This window comes from Bos indicus, chromosome 10 (assembly GCF_029378745.1).
Source record: "Bos indicus isolate NIAB-ARS_2022 breed Sahiwal x Tharparkar chromosome 10, NIAB-ARS_B.indTharparkar_mat_pri_1.0, whole genome shotgun sequence".
Lineage (NCBI taxonomy): Eukaryota > Metazoa > Chordata > Mammalia > Artiodactyla > Bovidae > Bos > Bos indicus.
The window spans coordinates 64826257-64841015 of NC_091769.1; the positions used below are offsets into that span (position 1 = coordinate 64826257).

A 14759-nucleotide genomic window follows, 5' to 3' on the forward strand; every position below is an offset into this window, starting at 1 on the left:
AAAAAAGAAGGTGGTCTTCTTTCCTGCAGGAAAGAAGAAATGAACACATCCCCTCTGGGAGTCTGGCTAGAAGGAAGAAATAGTTGCAACAATTTAGGGCCTTTTTAAAAAAAAAAAAAAAAATCTTTTCTTCCCCACCTACCCCCCTCCCCGCCGCCCCCCCACCCCCTGCCATTTTGCTCTGTGAAAGAAACTAGCATCTAAACCTGGGCAATGGGACTTCCCTGGTGGTCCAGTGGCTAGGACTCCATGCTCCCAATGCGGCTGGGTCGGTGGCGGGGGGTGGGGTCAGGAAACTAGATCCCACATGCTGAAACTACAATCAAAGATCCCGAGTGCCCCAACTGAGACCTGCACAGTCAAAGAAATAAGTAAATATTAAAAAAAAAAAAAAAGAAAAAAAAAAAAAAAAGTGTGTGTTCTTTGTACTAGTTTTTCAACTTCTCTGCATATTTGAAATTTTTTCAAAATAAAACATTTGGGGAAAATGCTGAGAATACTATCAAAAATAAAATCAAAAAATCTTTTGAAATGTACATTTCAATATTGCTGTTGGCCTTTCCCCCTCCCAAACCCACTGCATGGTACTTTCCACCACCTTGTTCATCTTGTAAAGCCACTGCATTTCAATCAGACTTGTGTTTTAAAGTTGAAAGGCACAGTCCCCCCTCCCAAACACTACTATTTGCTCTAATTGGCCAACCATCACAAGGGTGTTCGTTTTTATTTGCCTCTACAGTGCCACAATGCTCTTCAGAAGCTTAAGCAAATAAAATTATACTTCATAATTGGTACATGTAATTCCTTGAGATCAACAATCAGAGATTTTTATCTGGGAAAATTTGAGGTAATAAGGAAGTAGCAGAAGTTGCAAAAGTAGTCTTGCTTTAATCCTTTCAGAATTGCCAAGTATCTAGTAAGATCTAGCTAATTTTTATTGCCCTGAAGGTGGTTAGAATTGAGCCCTTCTCTTAAATTTCTATTACGTTCAGATGGAAATTAAGAAAAAGGGACTTAAGATTTTTATGAGTCAATGAACCTGGGTATATACCCAAGAGAAATGAAAATATATGGCTACACAAAATCTTGCACATGGCTGTTCACAGCAGCATTCTTTGTAACAGCCAAAAGGTAGGAACAACCCAAATGTCTGTCAGCTGATGGATAAGCAAAATGTGGTATATCTACATGATGGAATATCAACCATAAAAAGGACCAAAGTACTGATTCATGGTACAACACAGAGGGATCCTGAAAACATTATGCTGTTAAGAGTTAAGCACCAAGGTCACATAAGGCGTGATCCTATTTATCTGAAGTGCAGAGAATAGGCAAATCCATAGGGACAAAGATTAGTGTTTGCCTGAGGTTGGGGACAGAGGGATCAGAAGTAGGTTCTTTTGGGGTGATGAAGATGTTCTGGAATTAGGTGCTGGAAATGTAAAACTTCATGAATTTACTAAAAAACCACCAAATTGTGAACTTTAAATACCATGCTCTGTGAATTATATCTCAATTTTTTTAAAAAGTTAATGAAAAGCTATTTTCTATTTGGTCTCTTTTTCAGGAACAGTCAAGGGGGAGCGCCAAGGGGCATGCTGGATTTGATTGCATCTTTGATCTCCCGTGAAGAGAAGCCCCAAACTTGTGGGGTGCCCTCCATCCTCCCCTCCCCACATGAGCACCACTGTCAGCCTTGGCATTTGGAGGGCCAGTCTCACATACACCGCATTCCCACCACCGCCAGAATCCCAGTACTTCCTCCAAGACGAATCCCAAAATCTCATACTCCATCTCGTCTTCACTTTCTTCATTGTACTTGCCATCTTTTAGTCCTCTCCCTCCAAAATTTGGTTTTGTTCATTGATTTATCTCAGCTGCACAAAACAGTGCGTGGCTAACAGCAGATATTCAACAGATCTCTGGTGAATGAATGAATTTGGAAAAATTATACAGAAATTTGCATGAGGTGTTATTTCTAAAAGATGAAGCTCCATGAAGGTACCCAGTGGCCTAGTGGTTAGGATTCAGAGCTTTCACTGGAGGCCCAGGATCAATCCCTGGTGGGAGAATGATCCCACATGACGTGTGGCATGACCAAAAAAATAAGTTAAAAAAAAGAAGAAGCAGATCTTTTAAAAATTAAAAATAAATAAAATTTAAAAGTGAATCTCCATGCTTCAAAATGTGTTTATCTCCCATAAAAAAAATCTTTCCCCTCCATTTAAATATGTACCTGATCTTTAAGAAATCTTGCACAAATTGTATTTTATTATAGACAATCAAATTTAACAAATCTTTATAGGCAAAAACATTTAGGCATTATAAACACAAAAATTTCAATACACAAAACAACACAGAGTCTTATTTTGGGACTATGTGGTTATGCTGTGCTACCTTTATAATTCCTTATCCAGAGTCCAAAAACGTAGGCAGGCCCTAAAAATGTAGCAGAAGCATTTCCGCACACTGGTATCCATAATCTAGCCTGTGCAGAAGTGTTTCCACTAGATTCATAGAGTACTCTTTGGAAGAAAAAGGCGAGGACTGGTCACCTGGTTGCCCTTCGGACCTTCTGCAACTCTTCAATGGGCTTCCATTCTTGGTTGATTGTTACAAGCTTTAAAAAGTAAATAAAACAAAATCAAAATGTTTTGTTAGGATCTGTCCATCCTCAGGTCCCCTTTTCATATCTGTACATAGTTCCCTCTGGAAAAAGTATCACCATAACATTTGCAGCCAAAGAATCACCTCTTCCCATCTCTAATTAAAACAGTAACATGTACTGGTTCTATCCCTCTAAATAAAGTCTTTGGGTTCCTGAGTGTTACAGGATTAGCGAGAAAGATTATATACATATACCCCATTTTCACTTAACAGGTTCTAGATTTTTTTATTTCCTATGATTTTATGTGGACTATAAAGTTCAAAAAGTGTATCTGTTCCATGTGAGTGGCTATATAATGTTCCTAGCACAGAGCTAGGCACTTAAAATTTCCTCACTATATTTACTCAACAAAGGTACAAATGATCCAAGTTACATAATAAGGGGAAAGACGGAGAGCTGAGGACAAGTCTTGACTTCTAAAGAACTCACATTCAGAGATTCTCATTTATTCGCACAGGTTTTCTATTCCCCCAGGAACAGGGAGATGTAGGTAACTTTAAAGATCCTAGACGCCCTTCTCTAAGTCAAGCTGTGTCATTAGAATGCTTTGTTTAAACACAAACACACACACGTAACTTTTTGGAGACAATTTTAAGTCGTGTTCATTCCAACAGACTACATGTTTACTTCCAAAATATTTAAAATGTAAAAAAGTCTTCAATATTCTTAAAAATCTACTCATTTGGATGAGTGGATATTAGCTAATTTTGCTTACAGAGAATGCCACTGCTGTTTTTAGGAGTTCCTGTTATTTATCACAATAGACCTTATATTAACTTTTGATAAACAGTGGATAAAATGAGATTATGCATAAACAGACTCATAGATTTCAAAAACAAAATTATGGTTACCAAAGGTAAAGAGGGGGAAAGGGCTAAAACAGAAGTCTGGGACTGACATATATACACTTCTTTATATAAAATAGATAAACAACAAGGACCTATGTATGGCACGGGAAGTTCTACTCAGTATTCTGTAATAACCTATATGGGAAAAGAATTGGAAAAAGAATGGATATATGTATGTATGTGGATATATGTATTTATATAACTGAATTACTTTGCTGTACACCTGAAACTATTGTAATAGAACACTGGAAATCAACTATGCTCCAACATAAAATAAAAATCAAGTTAAAAAAGGAGATGATGTATCACAATAATGATAAAAGTTAATTATCCGAGTGCTTACTGTGGGCCAGACACCATGCTAAAGGGCTTTATCTACTTTATCTTCTTTAAGCCTCTAATCTCTGAGGCAGGGCCTAATATTACTGTGCCCATTTTATAGATTCTGAGAACCTCAGAGAGACCAAGTTGTCTAAAATCACCTGTGAATAACAGAGCAAGGATGTGAACTAGATCTCCACAATCCTACAGCACTCTCTTTTAACACTACACTAAATGGCGCCCTAAACATGAAAGGTATTACATCTGTTCTGCAGACAAAGGTGCTAAGGTTTGGGCTAAGTATAAATCACATTTTAATGTAGCAATACCTTTGTAGGTACAGTAGGATCCACAGTTTCCCAAGGTTCTGGATTTCTTTTTCGATCAAGGCTAAAAGAAAAAGAAAGCTGATTAAACATTAAAGTGCATTTAAACCAACTCTGATATTGAGTTTATACTACTCTAGGGACAGACTCAGAGTGCATACTCAGGCATTCATTGCTAACTGAAATTGATGGAACAGTTCTTTAAAAAGCTTCACAGTTTGGCTCACACATTAAGGATCAATTCCTCTGCAGGGTAAAAGGTCTGTAGTGCCTTTATGGGGCTAGACTGGAAAATGTTTTCATAAGCTGAGAGCAATCAGAGCAGAAGTGCCAGGCTAAGAGCAAGCAAATTAAGCTCTTGCCCCAGTTTCTGGGAGGGGCAGAAGGGCTCAGCTTGAACCCTGTAGGTGGTAAACTGCCAGAACCTCCCATTACTGCCTATGGAGCTCTGCACCGGGCCAAGATGACTTTCAGTTTTTCTGTTCCTTATATTCCAGGACGGAGAAGGCAATGGCACCCCACCCCAGTACTCTTGCCTGGAAAATCCCATGGACGGAGGAGCCTGGGAGGCTGCAGTCCATGGGGTCGCTTAGAGTAGGTGACTGAGCGACTTCACTTTCACTTTTCATTTTCATGCATTGGAGAAGGCAATGGCAACCCACTCCAGTGTTCTTGCCTGGAGAATCCTAGGGATGGGCTGCCATCTATGGGGTGGCACAGAGTCAGACACGACTCAAGTGACTTAGCAGCAGCAGCAGTATATTCCAGGATACATGGTATTTTACCTTATATCCAGGGCTGAAATTAGGTTTATTGTAGACAACTGAATCAGTCAACTTTACCACATTAGGAAAGACCTTTCTAGTAAACTGACATTTTAAAATGTCATTAAAATGATGATTTAAGATTGATAATACATATCCCAAAAGACTATCCAAGAACTTTACATTTCAAAATGTATGTTTAAAAAAAAACAACTTTATTTTGCTGCAGGAGAAGAGGAGGATGAAAGGTTGAAATGGATGAAAGGCTATTTAGATACAAGAAACAAACTTATTCCATCAATATCATCATTTAATAGCCTTCTGAAACCTGGATGCTTTCTGGCCCTGACTCCCAATTCACAATTCGACATTCTTATTCTCTGGGAAAAACCAGGAAACTGATACCATGCATTTCATAAACTGAAGGTCAACCTAACACTACTAAAAACGTTTCAATAAATGATGAATGCTTACTTACATCACATCGGATTTTCGAAGGGAATACACAGCGAATGACGAAGCTCCAGCAGCTGCCACGGTCATGAAAAACACCAAAGGAATAAGCTAACAGAGAATAAAATATTCTGATGTTTCAATGCGAAACACTTGAAATAGAATAGCTCTATATCATTTTATATTTTCTCCAAATCGGCACCATCTGTTCATTTTTAAAAGTTAATCTTTTTAGTCACAATTTTCAATTGCTTTAAAAACTTACTTCCTTCTTTTTCATCAGGAGTTGGAAAAAGCCCATGATGACTTAAGAGTAGAATCCAAATCTATAGTGGGGAAAAAATCCAAGATATTGATCAAAACTCAGCTATTAGGACTCAACCTGGTAGGCGCCAAACCGGCTAACGTATCCCAAAGCCAGCCTCGAGCCAGATGATCAGCGCCTTCAACCGAGGGAGGCTCACCTGGGGGATCCAGAGGGACCTCACGAGCGGACGATGCCAACGCCCAGAACCGAATCCTGACCTCAACCCCCGCGGCTTATATACCAACCCCGCCCGCTCCGGAAGGCCGGCCGGAGCGTTCTGATCACGCGGGACGCGCGGGGGCCGTGCGGGGCTTGACTTGCTTTCCCTGCCGGGTGCCCGGCAACTGGGCGCCCCCTGCAGGACTCCGTGTCCTCAGTCGCCGAGCAGCCGGACGCGAGCGCCCCCTGCCGCCCGCCACGGTTCTCAACCTCCGCTCGGAGCGAGCCGAGGCTGACCGTTAGCGCCCCTGCAACTGAGAACCAGGAGAGCTCGGATAGCCAAAACTGGTGAAAAGCAGCCCCTCTAAAAGGAGATCTGGAAAAGGAGCCGCAGAAACGGCGGTCCCATGGGAGGCTCCTTGGTGCAGGCAAGTAAATTAGAATTAATCCAAGTCACATTAAAAGCTCCAAAAATGGGATGTGGCACACATGTAAACTGTAAAGTTCCTTTCAGAATAATTCCTTATTGTCTTGATTTTTTAACCATTAAAAAAAAAATGTGAGGGAGAAGAAACAAAAAGAATCAACTGGAGAGATTTCCAAGAGAAGATTTCTTAGACGACCCTGGAGGCTGGCTTTGTCTTGTCCGGTTTTAACTCACCCCTAAGCTAGCAGACAAGCCTTGCACGGAACATGCAGGCGGCTGCAGAATCACGGGAATAATAATTAAATCATAATCTGTGTGCCAGACGCTGTACAAGAATCTTTTCGACATTTTCGCAAGTTTTTTAGGCTCAGAGATGCTCTAGTCATATAGGCAGTAAGTGGTGGAGATGCAATCAGAGCCCAGTTCTGTCTGACAATATCACTGTTGTTTCTGCACCCCACTCTTAGCAACTGAAATTAAGACAAGAGTGCAAGCTCAGTTATTTAAAAAGTTATTTTAAAAAAATTATTTTAAAACTGTTTGAAGTTCAAGCTATATATAAGTTAATGTAAAATCAAAAACAGTGTTCTGTGAAGGGCCAGATCCAGCTCTGTTACCTGGTTTTAGTTCTAGTCATGGACTTTGCATTCAAACTGACCTGAGTTCAGGTCAGTTGGCCACCCCTGCCACACTTTATTAGCTGACTGACTTCAAGGAAACTGCTTAGGCTTTATGGCTCTTATAAAATGGGGACAAACCTAGCTCAGCAGGGAATTGGAAAAAATGGTAGACTGTATGCCAAGAATATAGCATTCTGTTTTGCCTGAGGTAGGCGTTCAATCAATAGTAATTGTTATTTGCAAATAATTGTTTTATATATGGCAGAACATAAATATAACTTCTAACCCAGTTACTACCACCTAATTCTTCCTGTGTAATCCAAGTTGTAACTGGAGATGTGTGTTGATTACTTCAAAGAAAATTAAAACTTTTTTGTAGTTTGTATTCACAACAAACTATGGAAAATTCTTAAAGAGATGGGAATACCAGACCACCTGACCTGCCTCCTGAGAAATCTGCATGCATGTCAAGAAGCAAGTTAGAACTGGACATGCAACAACAGACTGGTTCCAAATCAGGAAAGGAGTACATCAAGGCTGTATATTGTCACCCTGCCTACTTAACTGACACAGTACATCAAGCAAAATGCCAGGCTGGATGAAGCACAAGTGGGAATCAAGATTGCCAGCAGAAATATCAATAACCTCAGATATGCAGATGACACCACCCCTATGGCAGAAAGTAAAGAACTAAAGAGCCTCTTGATGAAAGTGAAAGAGGACAGTAAAAAAGTTGGCTTAAAACTCAACATTCAGAAAAAGAAGCTCATGCCAGCCATCCAGTCCCATCACTTCATGGCAAATAGATGGGGAAACAATCGAAACAGTGAGACTTTCTTTTTTTTTTGGTTCCAAAATCATTGCAGCTGGTGACTGCAGCCATGAAATTAAAAGACACTTGCTCCTTGGAAGAAAAGCTATGAACAACCTAGACAGCACATTAAAAAGCAGAGACATTGCTTTACCAACAAAGGTCCATCTAGTCAAAGCTATGGTTTTTCCAGTAGTAATGTATGGATCTGAGAGTTGGACTATGAAGAAAGCTGGACGCTAAAAATTTATGCTTTTGAACTGTGGTGTTGGAGAAGACTCTTGAGAGTCCCTTGGACTGCAAGGAGATCCAACCAGTCCATCTGAAAAGAAATCAGTCCTGAATATTAATTGGAAGGACTGACGCCGGAGCTGAAACTCTAGTACTCTGGCCATCTGATGAGAATAACTGACTCCTTTGAAAAGACCCTGATGCTAGGAAAGATTGAAGGCAGGAGGAGAAGGGGACGACAGAGGATGGGATGGTTGGATGGCCTCACTGACTTGATGGACATGAGTTTGAACAAGCTCCGGGAATTGGTGATGAACAGGGAAGCCTGGTGTGCTGCAGTCCATGGGGTCACAAAGAGTCAGACACAACTAAGTGACTGAACTGAACAATTTGTATTGAACAGAATCAAAGAAGCCTTTTAATGCTCCTTCTGCAGAATTTCTAAAGCTTGTCAGAAGGTTCTAAGAAAAAGTCTCATTTTAATTAAAGATAAATTGTTTATAGGATGAAAGGAGGAGAAAAAGGAAATCTTATAGGAATCCATCATGGCCCACAAGTTAAAAATAAAATGTGTAGCCCTTGGGAATTCCCTGGTGGCTCAGAGATTAAGACTTTGAGATTCCACTGCTGGGAACCTGGGTTTGATCCTTGGTGGGGGAACTAGGATCCCACAAGCCAAATTAAACTCAGAGCCCTGCTTTGCCAAAGTCGTTGCTTTTCAAAATGCAGTTTTGTGTAATAGTAGCCTAGGCACTATTCTGGGAATGGGGCATGGTAAATCACGTTTCTTCCAATTTACTTTCCATGGGTAAGTAATTTCCATGTAATTCTTACATGATTTGGTGCCAAAGACAGGTGATTAATTCTGACTAAGGGGCTCTGAAAAATCTTACCAAAGGTGAGGATATTTATTTGAATATAAACAAACCAACTGTAAAAAGACATTTTGGGAGCAATTAGAGAAACTTAAATACAGACCAGAGATGAAATATTAAAGGAGTATTGTTGATTTTCTCAGGTGTGATAATGGTATTATGGGCTTTTTTTAAAAGCACATTTTTAAAGAGATTAAGAAATATGATGTATGGGATTTACCGTAAAATACTTCAGTTAGAAAACAAATGAAGCAAATTTAGCAAAATACTATTTAATCTAGCTTATAGATATGTGGGAGTTTGTCATATTACTAAATGTTTGGAAATGTTTAGATTAAAATGTTTTAAAAATGTATAAATTGTATATAGTATTAAAAAATAAAATTCAACGGAGTCAATTTTAAGACCTAATTGACTTTATTCAATAGTTGATGAACTAGAAAGGTGTTCCAAGGGGTAGTACAAACAGAAAGCTTTTATAAAGACAGAAAGGTGGGGCAAGAAGGTATTAGCTGTAACCCAGACTTGCAGGGGCATGAAACCACAGCTACTTGGTTCCCACTCTAGGAATCTAACTTAGATTTTAGTCAGCCCAGCTTGGGCTTTGTAAGAAAAATCAAATATTTTTTCATTGAACATCTTCATTATTCCTTCATGCCCATCCTTCAGTGGCTGACTGTTACCAGGGTTAGCAAATACGGATTTGCTAAATTTCATACGGTCTGTTGTTGCTCAGTTGCACCGTCGTGTCCGACTCTGCAACTCCACGGACTACAGCAGGCCAGGCTTCCCTGTTCTTCACCATCTCCAGGAGGTTGCTCAAACTCATGTCTGCTGAGTCAATGAAGCCATCCAACTATCTCATCCTTTTTTGCCCCCTTCTCCTCTGCCCTCGATCTTTCCCAGCACCAAGGTCTTTTCTAATGAGTCAGCTCTCTGAATCAGGTGGCCACAAGATTGGAGTTTTAGCTTCAGTATCAGTCCTTCCAATGAATATTCAGGATTGATTTCCTTTAGGATTGACTGGTTTGATCTCCTTACTGTCCAAGGGACTCTCAAGTGTCTTCTCCAGCACCACAACTCAAAAGCATCAGTTCTTTGGTGCTCAGCCTTCTTTATGGTCCAACTCTCACATCCGTACATATTGTTTAATGCTGTAATGTGGCTCAGAAAGGAGTTTGAGTTTAATGTAATGCCGTTCAAGAAACAGAGGGGAAAAATAGAATGGGAAAGACTAGAGATCTCTTCAAGAAAATTAGATACCAAGGGAACATTTCATGCAAAGCAATAAAGGACAGAAATGGTATGGACCTAAAAGAAGCAGAAGATATTAAGAAGAGGTGGCAAGAATACACAGAGGAACTATACAAAAAAGATCTTTACAACCCAGACAATCACCATAGTGTGATCCCTCACCTAGAGCCAGACATCCTGGAATGCGAAGTGGGCCTTAGGAAGCATCACTAAAAACAAAGCTAGTGGAGATGATGGAATTCCAGTTGAACTCTATTTCAAGTCCTAAAAGATGATGCTGTGAAAATGCTGCACTCAAATATGCCAGCAAATTTGGAAACTCAGCAGTGGCCACAGGACTGGGAAAGGTCAGTTTTCATTTCAATCCCAAAGAAAGGCAATGCCAAAGAATGCTTAAACTACTGCACAGTTGCACTCATCTCACACACTAGTAAAGTAATGCTCAAATTCTCCAAGCCAGGCTTCAACAGTCCATGAACTGTGAAATTCCAAATGTTGAAGCTGGATTTTGAAAAGGTAGAGGAACCAGAGATCAAATTGCCAACATGCCGTTGGATCATTGAAAAAGCAAGAGAGTTCCAGAAAAACTTCTGCTTTATTGACTATGCCAAAGACTGTGACTATGTGGACCACAACAAACTCTATAAAATTCTTAAAGAGATGGGAATACCAGACCACCTGACCTGCCTCTTGAGAAATCTGTATGCAGGTCAGGAATCAACAGTTAGAACTGGACATGGAACAACAGACTGGTTCCAAATAGGGAAAGGAATATGTCAAGGCTGTATATTGTCACTGTGCTTATTTAACTTATATGCAGAATACATCATGAGAAACGCTGGGCTGGATGAAGCACAGCTGGAATAAAGATTGCCAGGAGAAATATCAATAACCTCAGATATGCAGATGACACCACCCTTATGGCAGAAAGTGAAGAACTAAAGAGCCTCTTGATGAAAGTGAAAGAGAGTGAAAAAGTTGGCTTAAAGCTCAACATTCAGAAAACTAAGATCATGGCATCTGGTCCCATCACTACATGGCAAATAGGTGGGGAAATGGTGGAAACAGACTTTATTTTGGGGGGCTCCAAAATCACTGCAGATGGTGAATGTAGCCATGAAATTAAAAGACACTTGCTTCTTGGAAGAAAAGTTATGACCAACCTCAGTTCAGTTGCTCAGTTGTGTCCGACTCTTTGTGACCCCATGAACCACAGCACGCCAGGCCTCCTGTCCATCACCAACTCCCGGAGTTCACCCAGACTCACGTCCATCGAGTCAGTGATGCCATCCAGCCATCTCATCCTCTGTCGTCCCCTTCTCCTCCTGCCCCCAATCCCTCCCAGCGTCAGTCTTTTCCAGTGAGTCAACTCTTCGCATGAGGTGGCCAAAGTACTGGAGTTTCAGCTTTAGCATCATTCCTTCCAAAGAAATCCCAGGGATGATCTCCTTCAGAATGGACTGGTTGGATCTTCTTGCAGTCCAAGGGACTCTCAAGAGTCTTCTGCAACACCACAGTTCAAAAGCATCAATTCTTCGGTGCTCAGCCTTCTTTACAGTCCAAATCTCACATCCATACGTGACCACAGGAAAAACCATAGCCTTGGCTAGATGGACCTTTGCTGGCAAAGTAATGTCTCTGCTTTTGAATATGCTATCTAGACATTACTTTGCCAACAAAGGTCCGTCTAGTCAAGGCTATGGTTTTTCCAAGAGTCATGTATAGATATGAGAGTTGGAATATAAAGAAAGCTGCCGAAGAATTGATGCTTTTGAACTGTGGTGTTGGAGAAGACTCTTGAGAGTCCCTTGGACTGCAAGGAGATCCAACCAGTCCATCCTAAAGGAAATCAGTCCTGAATATTCATTGGAAGGACTGATGCTGAAGCTGAAACTCCAATACTTTGATGCAAAGAACTGGTTCATTAGAAAAGACCCTGATGCTGGGAAAGATTGAAGGCAGGAGAAGGGGATGATAGAGGATGAGATGGTTGGATGGTATCACCGACTCAATGGACATGAGTTTGAGTAAATTCCAGGATTTGACCTTGGACAGGGAAGCCTGGCCTGCTGAAGTCCATGGGGTTGCAAAGAGTCAGACACGACTGAGTGATTGAACTAAACTGTTCACACTTCCCAGGTACTTAGAAGCATAAGTGTTTTCTCACCAATTAAGAACACAGCTTTTGGAAGTTTCCCAGAGCAAACCTTCAATCACACTGAAACTGAGTCAAAGAACACCTTAATCTGACTTCATCATTTACATCAGTGAGAGAAGAAACATGGATTTTATCTTCAAGAATTTTGAAGCTTCCAGAAATTCTCTTGAGAAGTTATAAAAAGACAATTTCAAAGCAAAACTCAAGCTTCTAACCAAAGTGTGTGTACCAAATTTCTAGGCTGACCACTGGAAACTTCCTCTAGGAAAAAACAAAAAGGGCCCGCAGCTAGAAGAGGTAAGGGGTTCAGGCTAGAGTGCCTTAGACCTAGAGATGGCAAAGGCCTAATAGCTGCCTTGTCCTATAAAATCAACAACTGACACAACATGAATGAAAATAATTAGAATTCTAATAAAGTTTCTAGGTATTTTCCCTACTACTCTAAAGCATGTCACTTTGTTAGAATAATTATAATTTTTTAAGTAATCTACTTTATCTATCCTAATATAGCAAAACAATGACATCAACATGTAATCAATGACAAATTAATAAATCACTTAACAGTTTTTTTCATGCTGAGTCTGAATTCTAGTGTACATTTTTACTTATGGCGCATTTTGATTTGGATGTTAAATTTCATCAGAAACCTTTGACCTTCATTTTGTTGTTCAGTTGTTAAGTCATGTCTGACTCTTTGCGACCCCATGGACTGTAGCACGCCAGGCTTCCCTGTCCCTGTCCTTCCCTGTCCTCCCTATCTCCCAGTTTGCTCAAACTCATGTCCATTGAGTCAGTGATGCCATCCATCCATCTCATCCTCTGTCACCCCCTTCTCCTCCTGCCTTCAATCTTTTCCAGCATCAGGACCTCTTCCAATGAGTCAGCTCTTTGCATCGGGTGGCCAAAGTATTGGAGCTTCAGCATCAGTCCTCCCAATGAATATTCAGTGTTGATTTCCTTTAGGACTGGTTTGATATTCTTGTATTTAAATTTTATAAAATTTATGGTTAAGAAAGTCAATTCATGTACTCAGGTTATTCCAAAGATACTTAAATGTTTCCCAATAACTGGATTGAGTGTGTGGTGTTTAGTTGCTAAGTCGTTTCTGACTCTTTTGTGACCGCCCCCACCCGCCACTGGACTGTAGCCCTACAGGCTCATCTGTCCATGGGATTCTCCAGGCAAGAATACTAGAGTGGGTTGCCATTTCCTCCTCCATGAATTACATTTTATACCTATAAATAAGATAGGCCTTTTTCTTAAGTGCTCAATTGCTTAGTAATAATCAATTGTAATTATAGTAATAATCAAAAGTAATTGCTCCTTAATTGCTTAGTAATAATCCTGGCTCCAGTCAGAAATAGGAAACTTTTCCAACAACTGCTTCACATTTATGACTTTGTATAGTTCATGCACCATGCTCTGACTGTACATACACTTCTTTTGAAGTTCATCTGGTGCTTAATTCGCTGCATGATTTGTCTGAGGTCCCCGCTCCCAGCTGCCCTCTCCATGCCATGTCTGGCTCCTTCACTCACACTCTTCTCTGTATGACACCTTGTGGGTGAAGACGCAGTAAGATACTTAGCAGATATTGTCAGGTGAGAAAAAAACAAGAGCTACATAGTACCATGCCTTTTGGTTTTAAAAAGTCCCTTACACATCTGTATAAGGGACTAGAAAGTTAAATACCCAAGTGTCTTCTTCACGTTTATCTGTATTTTCTAGCATTATTACCTTTTTAATAAAGGAAAATAAAAGCTTACATATAATCTAGCTCCTTAAAAAATACTCAGAATTACAAAAGGAAAACTAACAGCTGTACTGTGGAGATGGGGACGATATCAGAAACAAGTGATCAAAACTGACATCACCAATAATGTGCAGATGTCACGTGCCTCCAGCTGTGATCTGAGGACGTGACAGCAGGTATACTGCTGCACGACACGAATCCACCGTGACGCCCGGCAGACAGACACACAGCAGCACTGACGGTTCCACACAGTAGTCTGTACTCTCCGAAAGTGTCAAGGGTGCTCAGAAGGCTGAGGGGCTATTTCAGATTAAGAGGCAGAGAGCCTAAAGAGACACGACAACTAAGTGGAATGTGTGATCCTAGACTACATCTTCTAATGGAAAAACAATCACTACTGGAACAACGGATGACATTCATTAATCAGTAGATTAAAATGTTATCGATGTTAAATTTCTTGAATGACATAACTGCATTGTAGTCATATAAGAAAATAACCTCATTTATACGAGATGTACAGTGGAGTATTAAAAGGATAAAGATGTGTGACGTGTAAAATCTACTTCTAAATAGTTCATAAAAAATACTGTGGAGGGGAGGAGAAAGAGGGAGAGAGAGGAGACAAGTGTGGCAAAATGGTAAAAACTGATGAATCTGGAGGAACTTCCAGTGGCCCAGTGGTTAAGAATCCGAGCTCCCCAGGTTCAATTCCTGGTCAGGGAACTAGATTCCACACGCCACAACTAAGACCTGGCACAGCCAAGAAAAAAAAATGGTGAATCTG

At 40.4% G+C, this 14759-nt stretch overlaps 1 protein-coding gene across 1 annotated transcript; it reads right to left on the reverse strand.

Annotated features, from left to right (window-relative positions):
• Positions 1–2251: 2251 nt before the first annotated feature.
• C10H15orf48 (chromosome 10 C15orf48 homolog) lies at positions 2252–5998 on the reverse strand. The gene is made up of 5 exons (XM_019968902.2): positions 5845–5998; positions 5646–5706; positions 5406–5491; positions 4167–4227; positions 2252–2620 (listed from the first exon to the last, which is right to left on the reverse strand). The coding sequence occupies exons 2-5, from the start codon at positions 5679–5681 to the stop codon at positions 2552–2554; spliced, it is 252 nt and encodes an 83-aa protein (XP_019824461.1). The 5' UTR covers positions 5682–5706; positions 5845–5998; the 3' UTR covers positions 2252–2551.
• Between the last annotated feature and the right edge of the window lie 8761 nt (positions 5999–14759).